General features: G+C 55.6%; 1 protein-coding gene across 5 annotated transcripts in view; it reads right to left on the reverse strand.

Moving 5' to 3' along the window:
• BAIAP2 (BAR/IMD domain containing adaptor protein 2) overlaps nucleotides 1-10,667 on the reverse strand; it is a gene marked incomplete at its 3' end in the record, with an annotated part of 31,292 nt that extends 20,625 nt beyond the window's left edge. For 4 of the 5 annotated variants that reach the window (XM_080629199.1, XM_080629201.1, XM_080629200.1 and 1 more), the window contains exons 1-4: nucleotides 10,610-10,667; nucleotides 1,013-1,074; nucleotides 765-836; nucleotides 292-429 (exon numbers count right to left, since the gene is read on the reverse strand). In XM_080629199.1, coding sequence (XP_080485325.1) covers nucleotides 292-429; nucleotides 765-836; nucleotides 1,013-1,074; nucleotides 10,610-10,652 — 315 coding nt within the window. In that variant the 5' untranslated portion in view covers nucleotides 10,653-10,667. The remainder of the gene's footprint in view (nucleotides 1-291; nucleotides 430-764; nucleotides 837-1,012; nucleotides 1,075-10,609) is intronic. The other variant, XM_080629202.1, reaches the window with a different exon arrangement.
• Between the last annotated feature and the right edge of the window lie 398 nt (nucleotides 10,668-11,065).

The following is an 11,065-nucleotide window of genomic DNA, read 5'->3' on the forward strand; positions in this document are numbered from 1 at the left end:
TCATCACCACCGCACCGCCCGGCACAACATCTGCCGTCAGCCTCCCCCTGCTCCGTCCTCCCCCAGGGCAGCCATGAGACCAACGTGCTCCATCACGGGCTGCCACCTCCTCCCTATCCACACCTCCCACATCCCACCATGCTCCTAATGCTGCTGCCCCCGCTCCCCTGGAGAGAACAGTGAGCCTGTATCTGAACGCTTGTAAGAACCTGGCCACCTCTAGCACGTGGTACCCAGCAACCGCTGCCCAGCTCAAGGATGCTCGTGTCTCTCCCATGTCCCGGTTCCTACCTGCAGCTCCTTGTCAGAGTACTTCTGGGGGTTTTTGCTGCCTTGGCTCTTCTTCCGAAGCTTCTTCAGCTCTGCCTGGCACTTGTCGAGTGAGTCCCCTTTGCTCCTTTGTTCTGTCTGGTATTTTTTCAACGCAGCCTGGATGTGACAGGAGAAAGCTCTGAGCAGCTGAAGCCAAACCTCAGCCACAGCTCCTGCTGCCAAGGGTTGGCAGAAGCAAGCAGGACCCCCCCCAGCCTTTGGGAGAAGCAGGTTCCCCATGGCCCAGACAGCAAATAGGGACCTGAACAGTCTGATGTGGGGGCAAATGCTGTTCTGTGTGTGGTGATGTGTGTGATGGTCAGGGACCATCAGCAACCAGGGGCATGAGCAATGTCTGGGCACAACCATCCTTGAGTGGGGAGCTGGGCAGCAGGAAGAGGAGACACAGAGATGCTCAAGCCAATGCCAGGCTACACAAGTCCATGACTCACACTCAGGTACCGGGAGTCCAGCTCCACCTTCTGCTCCAGCTGCGTCAGGAGCTCGTTGTGGAAGGACTTGAGCTGCAAGCAGAAAGAAAAGATATGGTTCCTTGGGGAGGGCTGACAAACCCTGCCCGGGGAGCACCGGGCAGGCAGGGGAGAAGGTGTCACCCAGGCAAGACATGAAACCCATTTTGCTTGGATGCAGCACCAGCAGAGCCCATGGCCATGAGGAAACCCTGGCCACCCTGACTCACCATCTCCTCCAGCTGGTTTTGGATCTGCCGGTGGACCTCTGCCATCTGGAAGAGCACATCTCCTGCAAAGACAAGATGCAGGGAGCGGGGTTGAGGCACCAAGCTCTAGGGGACACCCCCGGGCTGGGGCAGATGGCACCCTGTTAGCATGAAGGGGACCGCAGATGGACCGATGGGTGCTTCTGGAGTACCCCCAGTGCCCATCTTTGGAGAGCCGTAGGTGGGATATTCATCTGAGACAATTGGACACACACATACACCTCGTGTAGCATGAAGGGAAACGTGGACAAGCAGCAGTGGGACCCCAGCACCCGGGGGTGCCCATGACCCACTGTACCATTGGCCACCCCAGCTTTGGTCACCTTTACCCAAGTCAGCTCTTAGATGTGACCAAGGAGCCAGAGAGAATGGTTCCAAGAAAGGACCTTCATCTCGACCTGACTGTCCGGCTATTGAAAGGATCAACAGGGACAAGAGACGCTGCACTAACAACAGATGGGAATTTAAACAGCACCCTTAGAGCCGGGAGCTTTGCGGGCCGCTCCCTGGCTGCGCTCACAGCCCCAAGCCAAGCACGGAGCACCCACATCCCTCACCCTGCGCAGCTGATGGGCAGCCCTGGGACTCTGTCCAGGTCACAAGACACGGAGCTGCAAACAGAACTCTGTTGATATTTGCCTCAAAGCCACTGGACCTGCTCGACCTCAGGGCGGAGCCGTGCGGAGAGGGCAGAGCCGCGGGTCAGCCCCACACAGAGCGGAGGGATCCCAGCTCTGCCTCGCCTCTTCCTTCGATTCTCCTTGTGCAGCGCGGCAGTGATGCAGTCACACCCCCGCTGCGCTCCTCCGGGGAGGAAGGGCCGTGTCCTGCCTCAGCAAAAACCCCGTGGCTGCAGCCAGGCGCACACAGGAGCCGGTGGGACTGGAGCCAGCGCTGCTGCACGACCAAAGGCACCATTCCCCAGATCACAGCAAGCTCTCGGGAAGAGCCGAGCTCCGGCAGCTCTTTGTAAGTGCCGTGTTGGGAAGCTCTGACTTCCAGCATGGCAGCTTGAGGCTTCCAGCCTATGTGGAGCTGGTTGTGAACTGAAAGCCATGAGCTGTGTCCGAGCCGCTCCTGTCTCAGCAGCCAGTGCAAAGGAACCACTGGGACCCTCAGTCAGCCCAGAACCCCATGGTGGACACTGGACATGGTCAGTCCATCCCTGGCACACACTGGCCATGCATCATCCAAGTGCCAACACCTCCGGCTGATCAGGAACAACCTGGCCCAGTGTTTCTTTGCTCTTGTGACTGGAGCAGCTTGTACTTTGCACCATGCATCATGTGTCAAAACCTTCTACAAACACTAAAATCTGATCCCTTTTTGTCCTTGGCAGGCACCAGTCCCCTCTGATGCAGTCACAGAACCGGTTGTGGCACTGGTAGGTGCTCAGCCAGCGCTGACTCTCACCATGGCCACCCTGTGCCAAGCAATGCACAAAGACACAAGGAAGAAGCTGTTCCCTGTGAGGGTGCTGAGGCGCTGGCACAGGGTGCCCAGAGAAGCTGTGGCTGCCCCATCCCTGGCAGTGTTCAAGGCCAGGTTGGACACAGGGGCTTGGAGCAACCTGCTCCAGTGGAAGGTGTCCCTGCCCGTGGCAGGGGTTGGAACTGGATGAGCTTTAAGGTCCCTCCAACCCAAATCATTCTATGGTTCCACAAAGCAAGAGGTGACCAGGCATGGCTGCAGCTCTGCTCCCTCACCAGGAGCACACCATGTGCCCGAGCTTCCACAGCCACAGACCTGCTGTGACTCCTGCAGGCGCCTCTCAAGGTGCTGATGAAGTGGAGCCTGTGGTGAAGAGCTGCGCACTCCAAGGAGGGGGTCTAGGCAAGGGGTCACCACCGCAGCACCGCCAGGAAGCTGCTCTCCGGTCGGGCTGCGACACCTCAATGATGGGAAGTGCATGAATTCCCACTGCAAGGAGGCGATGACGCAATGCCGGCGCTTGGCTGAGATTCCGGTTTCAAGTCTATCAAGGCAAGGGTGGCTGGCTTGTTATTCCCAAGGCTCACACCACCCCCTCTCCCTTTCGCTTCCCGTTTGGCCAGAGTGGAAACCCCAGCTGGGGAAGCCGGTGCAGAGCTGGCTGAGAGGTTTCTGAGCTCTCAACCCACCGGGGAGCAGGGACCAGGATGCTCAGCAGTGATCTACCTATCCCCAAACCCAACCTCCTGCACCACAACAGGGCTCTGCCCTCCCCACATTCCTCACGCTGGGAATTAAGCTGTTCCCAGCAGCCAGGGAGGTGCGTGGTGCATCTCTCAACAGATACTCATCTTTGTTTAGACTTTCTCCTCCATCACCACCCCCATGGCTCTTATCACGGTGAGCACGGGGCGGTTCAGCCCCACATCAAAGCCAGCAGCGGTGCGGAGCCTTCCCCACCCAACCCAGCACCACGAGCTGCTCCGTGCCCCAGCCTGGGCACGGGGATGCTGCCGTGCCCACCACAGCCGGTTTGCTGTGCCATCACCAGCGGTGCGGCGCAGCCCAGCCCAGCACCGAGAGCAGCTCGAGGTGAGCACGGCACAGGAAGGCAGCTGGATGCCTGCCTGGGAGCATAGGAGCTTCCGCGACAGCCCGGCCGGCTCCATAGGGATCGCCCCAGGCTCCCCGTGCTCTGCCATCACTGGGAGCCCATGTGGAGCAGCAGGACTGGAGCCAAGTTCCCCAGATCGCAGCTGTGGCACGGTGTGAGTTCACATTTAACTCCTCCGACACCCCCATACCCCACAGCACTGCAGAAAAGCTACAGATGTTGTTAGACATTGACGTTTCACCCCAAAACCTCTGTGACTAACCCAGCGTGCAGCAGGGCACAAGTTAAACTGTGACTAACAGACACCACAGTAGCTGGAAGCTTAAATCCAGCCCCAGCTCAGAGGAGGGCCTGTGGCATCACAGTGACAACAGGTACCTTGTGGTGTTGGCAGAGCTTGATGGCAGGGCCAGGACCATGGCACACACCCCAGCAGCAGCACAGTCACCCACACCATGGGCACTCTGCATCACCCACCAGTGGTATTTGTAAGTTAAATATAGTGATTACACACTGCAGCAGGGCAGAGAACAGAGCAAAGGCTCGGGTCACAGTGCACGTTGTACACGGGGTGTGAGCCCCATACCAGCCTCACAGCCAAAATGTGCATTCTATAGGCCAAGAAACCCAAGGTTAACATCTCACGTAAGCCAAGAGGCAAAAGTAAGGATGAGGAAGGGCTGGACACCGGAGCCAAGGTTTCACCTGCCCTTACCTGGCTCACACACCTTCCCGCAGGCTGCCAAGCACACACAGGGAAGGAGGAGCTGCTATTTACGTCTGACTCACAGTATCGCCCTGGGAGAACTGTAGGGGCTATTGTGGGCCCTTCCCTACCACACCCAGGCACGGGCAAACAGGTTGTTCCACATCCCTCCCATCGCTATTGGCACCACGCAGGAGCCAGCTGCCCCTCCAGAAGGCAGAGCAGTAGGAACCCATCTCATGGGGTTTTGCTTTGACTTCTCAGAGCCTCAAGATTGCCCTCCTCTCTCGATCTAGATAGCAGCTATTTTGAATAGAAACACCAAACAGTGCATCAGCAGAGGAGCCAAACTGCTCTGAGCCGGAACAGGCTGAGGCTTGCGCAGGGCTGAAGCAGCCCAGCCTGTCCTGCAAGGGCAGCGGAATCGGTGGCCAGGGGACCAACTCCCTGGCAAAGTCACTAGCTCCTGCTGCCACCGGCGCCAGCGATGCTTACACAAGCAAAACAGCACCACAGCCTCCCCGGCACTGCTCCTTGCTCCTGCGAGATGAGGGATGCAGCACCATCAGCATCGCTCACCATCAGATCGCTTGCTTTGGACATTCAGATCCCAAGTACAGAGCATGAAACAAGAAGCCCAGGGGCTCAGCTCCTCCACTATTTCCCATTGTGCTGGGCTTTATTTTTAAGGGGGGCCAGGAAAGGCGATGGTGCTGTCAAGGAAGTAACCAAGCTCCAGAAAAGGAGTATTAGCTCCTTAATGAGAAAACCCAACAGACGGTAACAGGGCAAATTGTTTGAGCTCCTGCAGCTCAACAGGGAAAAAAATTAATCTGCTTTTCAATGGCTGGTTAAATGCTGTTAGCTGAATCCTTTGATGCCGAGCAACCACTTGAACCTGGGGAGGGATGTGCCAGCACATTCCCAGGGCAGGCAGAGAAGTGAGAGCACTGGGTGCTTGGAGGAGAAGGGGATGGGAGGACTCTGCACCAGTCACGGCTCTGACACAGGTACCCAGTGCCCTCCTCCCAGACTTTGCTGGACAGGAAAGCTCCATTGCTTTGGGTTTTTTACGGGGGGAGTAGGGGGAAGAGCACCAACCTTGTGCATGTTTTAGTAAATAAAGCACTGCTTCAGGGTGAAACCTGTTCCCCTGAACACGGCAGAGCTCTGCTCTCAGCCCAGCAGTTACCAGTTCCCCTTTCAGCACCCTGGGCACCCAGTTTCACACCTCTCATTTTCCACCAGCAGCAAGTGGGGCCGTTCACCCTGGTCATGGCTCGGGCACATCCCCACCGCTGCCTCCCCATCCTGCACACAGACAGGCAGCAGCTGCTCACACGTCACATCACGTGCTGCAGACCTGATCAAGCCAGATTCAAGGCACAAGCACGCTCCCGAACGCTTCTGCAATCTTTCTTCTTCCCACACATGAAAGCATCTCAATCCCAGCTCATAGACACAGCACGTGCCATGGACAAGCCCTCCGGCCATGGGGAGCAGCACTCCCCATCCCAACACCTCATCCCGACAAGGCGGCTCTGACTGCACCAGCGCTGGCACTGGGGGACGATCTGTGTGTGTGCAGTGGGAAGGAGCCGAGTGTGGGGAAACAATCAGCTTCTCCCCTCTGATTCACCCGCTTCCTCTTCAGAAGGGTTTCACTCACCACAGCCCCAGAGGATGGTACCGGTTTGCTGATATTGGTTCAGCGACTCATCAGCACTATCATGGTGTGCTCTGCTCACAGCCTCTGCTCCAGCCTGGCCTGGCAAAGTCTGAGACATTCATTATGCCCTTACTGAGAGACAAGGTAAAGAAAAAAGCAGGCGGCTCCCCAGGGCACCCTGACTGGGGCAAGTTCAGAGACACATTCCCAGTAATTGGCTCCCTCGGGCTGAGCAGTTGCCACTGACACCTTTAGCAGGGACAGATTAGAGACCTGGGTGACCTGTGGTTCCCTGCGGTTCCCGACAGCCACCCCTGGATGTGAACTAGACCATGTACCTGGATCACGATGTACAGACCAACAGGTCCCTGCTGTTATATTGGTGGCACAGGATTAATTGGCACAGGAGGACACAACTGCACAGAGCTCACCTTCACCAGCCTGGACCCACCCAGCTCAGACCCATGGGAACCGATCCATCTGCACGCCAGCAGTCCCAGGAGGGGAAGCAAACACCTCCAGGGCCCAGGGCTGGCCACACAGCAAGCTGTGCCCCTCCCTAAACCCTGCCAAGCTCACAGCATTGCCAGTGGATGACAGAAACCAGCCCTGGGACACACACGTGGCCCCTCCTCCCTCCTGAGAGGATGGAGCATCCTGCAGGAGCTTGTCCCAGGCACGCAGCAGGTAGGCATCCCTGGGAGATGCCACCACTGGAGGTGAAACCCAACCGTTACACACAGCTGCTACCCGTCAGGAACTCCAGCCAGGCAACATGCTCCTCACAGATGCTCGTTTCACAACCCTCCACCATTGCTTTCCCAAGCACAGGTTGGTGAGAACAAGCCCACTGCTATGGCAGTCTGCTTGTAATCAGATGTGGAGGCAGTGAGAAGGCAACACAGCAGCAGCAGAGCAAGTCCCTTGCTGAGACAGGCAGCAGCTTTTAAGAGGCTTTTCCCTTGTGTTTGTGCACCTTTAGCAAGCCCATTCCATGCTCTACAGCAGCATCATGGACAGGACCAGGCTCTGCGTTCAGCTCCAGCCACAGATCCCCTTTCTGTGCCCAGCATAACCAATGGAGACAGCTCTACCCCGCATCCCTCTGTGATGCTCATCAGTGGTTTCAAAGCTGTACAGAGATGGTTTAAAAGCCCTTGAAGCCCAGCATCCTTCACTGATAAACAGCTCCAGGACCACAAAGGTTCCACCGGTCCCAGTTTTATTGTGCAAATCATACGTCAGAAGAAAGCCAGGATCTACCAGAGCCTCATTACAGTTCAACAATGGTTGACTAATTACTGCACGTCCTGCCCTTTCACAGCACCGAGCTTTAGTCAGAGCAGCCTTCACTGATTCCCAGGGACCTCAGAGAAAACCAGCAGCTGAGCAAAATCCACCTCCAGCCCTGAAGGAACTTCCTACAGGTGCTGCTCAGCCCCAGCACCCCAGTGCCTCCAGCTCCGCTTACAGGCACGTGCTTCCCTGGAGGAGAAACCCCCTTCCCATGACTTTGCCATGGCCCAGTTTTCAAGTGGGACAAAAGGAACAACATTTGTGAGTAGCAGCCAAGGGACCCAAGCAGGAGCCAGACAACGGCCAAAGTCACCCGAGCAGTTGCACACATGAGACCGGAGCTCCTTGGAAGCATCTACAAACCATTATTCCCAGCTCAGTGGAGCTAACCCTCACTGATCAGATACAGTGTTCATGCTCCTCACATCAGCTTCCCCAAAGTCACTGCAGCAAGTACCCAAGAACACCATAAGGAGCCTCCCTCAAAGAGGAACTGTGAGCATGGGTCTGTCCTCCACGTGCCAGAAACTGGTCAGCAGCCTCAGAGCAGAACAGGAATTACACAGAGAAACTGTCTCAGGGCAAGCTTCTGGTGTGTGGACAAGAGGCAGCGACACCCTGCACCCATCAGAGCATCCCTTTAGCTCGAAACCAAGAGCTTGAGCACCCCAAACCTCAGCAGTGGGGTTCAGACAGAGGCACGACCCCACCAGACGCTCACACCCAAAACTCAAACCGCAGAGCCGATTACAGCTCAAAGGCTTTATTATCGCTGGGCTTTCCATGACCACCCGGGATTATCCCGTCTACACACAGAAAATCTGATGGAGAATTCACAAAATGTGAAGCTCTGAGCAGGGAGCTGAGCCTGGAGCCAGGGTCAGTGCTTTCAGCAAGATAAATGTGCAGCATACGCACCAGAGCAATATGGCTTTAAAGAAGCCAGCATGAAGCAGAACTAGCCACCCTGGGTCACCGTGCTGGAGAGCTGGCACGGCAGCACCCAGCCAGGGACGGGCAGTTCTCCAGCACCCAGCTTGAAGAGCAACCCTTTGGAGTCACAAGTACTATTGGAGAGATGATGGCAGGAAAACACGGCTGGGTTGGAGCGCCCGCAGAGCCACAGCAGCTCTCCCGGCACACGGCAGCCTCCTCGGGGTGCTGCAAACCCACCCGGAGCTCCTGGTCCTTGGCTGTGCTGGATCACCCAGGGAGTGCAGAGCCCCCATGGCCACCCCAGCACAGGCAGCATCACTGTAGCACAGCGAGGGAAAAGATGTGGCTGCTTAACCGCATTTTAGACATGCGATCTGCAGTGGTTTTAACGCTCTTTTGACACCTCCTGCCCCAGAAATGACATCAGAAAAGCACCCACATTCACAAAAGAAAGGGTTATGGAGGGAAACTAACATCTCAGATTCTTTTCCATGGAGGCTGGAAACAGACCTTATCTGTGGTCCCAACCAAAGCATCCCAGAGCCCTGGTGCCTTGGAGCAGCTTTCCCTGTCACAGAGGAAACCACCATCACAGGGAGAGAACAGCGAGGGCCCAGCATTAATGCAAATGGCAACTATGAACATCCCCATTTGCTGCTGCCTGTCGTAGGGGATGAAATAACCCAGACCCCAGCGCTCCTTTCCGGCACTATCAGCAATCCCAGCGCAGGCACCGATAAGGCAAAGGTGTTCCCAGGAAGAGCCGTACCTTTGGCGAGCACAGCTCTGACCTCAGCCATTTCTCAGCCTCTGTTTACACAGCACAGGAGGGGGCTGGTCCCTGGTTATCAGCTCCACGAAACCACAGCCAGGAATTTTATCTCCACTTTCTTCTGCACGGAGCAGCTGCCACAATAAATACCAGCAGGATCAACACAGTGAGAGGTCCGAGGGGCAGCCGCTCATCACGGCTCCGAGCTGAGCAGGAGCCACCAGGATCCCCCTTTGGATGTGCTCACACAGGAATGGAAACACTGAAACCAACCCCAGAATACTCAAGCCACACAACAAATGCACATCAGGAGACTGAGGGGGGGCACTAAGGATGGCTGTTGTCAAACCACCATCCTCAGGTGAGGAACCAGGACCACCAGAATACACCAAAGCCAGGTTTTAAGTGAGAGCAAAACCTGGAGCTGCTCTGAAGGGGAGGCAGGTTTGGAGTCTCCATGCTCCTCCCTGGCTGAGCCACCTCTGATAAGGTTTTCCAAGCTTTCACTTCCAGGACAGAGCTGCTGCATCTTTCCACCCCAAAGAGGTAGAAGAGAAGCCCTTAGTAAGGTCTATGCAGCCCTTACAATCTCGGTCTCTGCCTGCATTGCACACAAGGCTCTTGTTTTATTTATTAAACAGAAGCAGATTGCTATAGGCAGCTCTAATCCAAGTGATAGAATCGGTTTCCATAGACACTTACTGCTTCCCCATCACAATCCAGGCGCAGGCAGCGAGCTGTGGCTGGGGTAAGCAGTGCCTGACACTGAGCACAGCACAGGAAAACTGAACCCTGGCTCCTGCAAGGGGCTGTTCACTGACTGCTCCATCAGAGTCATTTCAGCTCCACCTCTGCTGTTAACTGACTGCCTCAGAGAGCTCACCATGAGCAGTTTGCCACCTCCTAGGACAGCAACCAAGGGAGCCAGACCTGCAGGAGGGACTGGGAGGAGGAATTGACCTGGGACTGCAAAGGCAACGAGACCAAAACCCATCTCAGCCCCACAGAGCCTTAGAAAACGCTGCAGCATCCCTGGGAGGAGCTGGGAGAGGAGCCACCTCGATCCACGTCTATACAGCAGAACAGCAGCGACGGGAAGAACACAGGAGCTGTGTTCTGAGCAATGGGAAGACTGGAAAAGCATCTCTCAAAGGACTTACCAGAAGAGGAAAGGGAGGAAAGGGAAAGGAGGCACTGAGCATTGCAGCTCGTGATGTCTGCCGCAACTGGGATCGACTGGGCAAAGACCAGGAGGAACACAACCCAGGACACCGACCTTCCCAGTCCCCTGTGTCACCCCCAGAGGGGAAGGGGCTGCCTCAGCCCCACAGCAGGAGCTGGTGCTTTCCTCTCCCTTGCAAAGCAAGACAAACGCAGCAAAGCCGCTCCCTGCAAACGCTTCCTCTTTGCAAACACCACAAGCTGACAGTGCCCCAAAATCCTGCACTAAGAATAGCAGGCTTTTTTTGTTTTAAGCTACATTAAATACAGAGACGCTTTTACCATTCACATGAGGCACGATCAGCTCCGCACTGAGCTCGCTATCCCCTTCAACAGCAAAAATCTGGTTGCATCCCTGTGCTCGGAGCCTGCTCCGGATTGTGGCTCCATTTAGCAGTAAATTGGTGACTTACCCAGTTCTTTAGATCCTTGGCTTTCACTGGCCAACTCTCCCATCTTAACCAGAGCATCAAAGTATCCTTTTGCTGCGTATGTCATACCTAAAAGCATCAAAAAATGCAGGTTATATTCTCCTTAATGGCTATTACAGCTTCTGTGATACCAAATAGATGCTAGACACTAAAACAGACATTACTTCAAAGGGCTTAACCCCACAGGGAGGGACTACATCACAAGAGAAATGAGTGGAGAAAGAAGAAAGCTGGAGCAGCAAGTTTACAGGGCTATTCTGGGGGGGAGGAAGGTAGGTGCAGGCTCTAGGTGCTTTTCATTCCAGTGTAACCATCAGCCTGCTTAATGCTGCTCAGAAAAAAATCACTGTGGAATAATTGAATATCACAGACTTTTCATTATAGTTCAGTCTTGTTTGTTGACATTCCAGCTCCACTCTCCACTTTAATCAGATAAGC

This window comes from Psittacula echo (assembly GCF_963264785.1).
Source record: "Psittacula echo genome assembly, chromosome: 14".
Lineage (NCBI taxonomy): Eukaryota > Metazoa > Chordata > Aves > Psittaciformes > Psittacidae > Psittacula > Psittacula echo.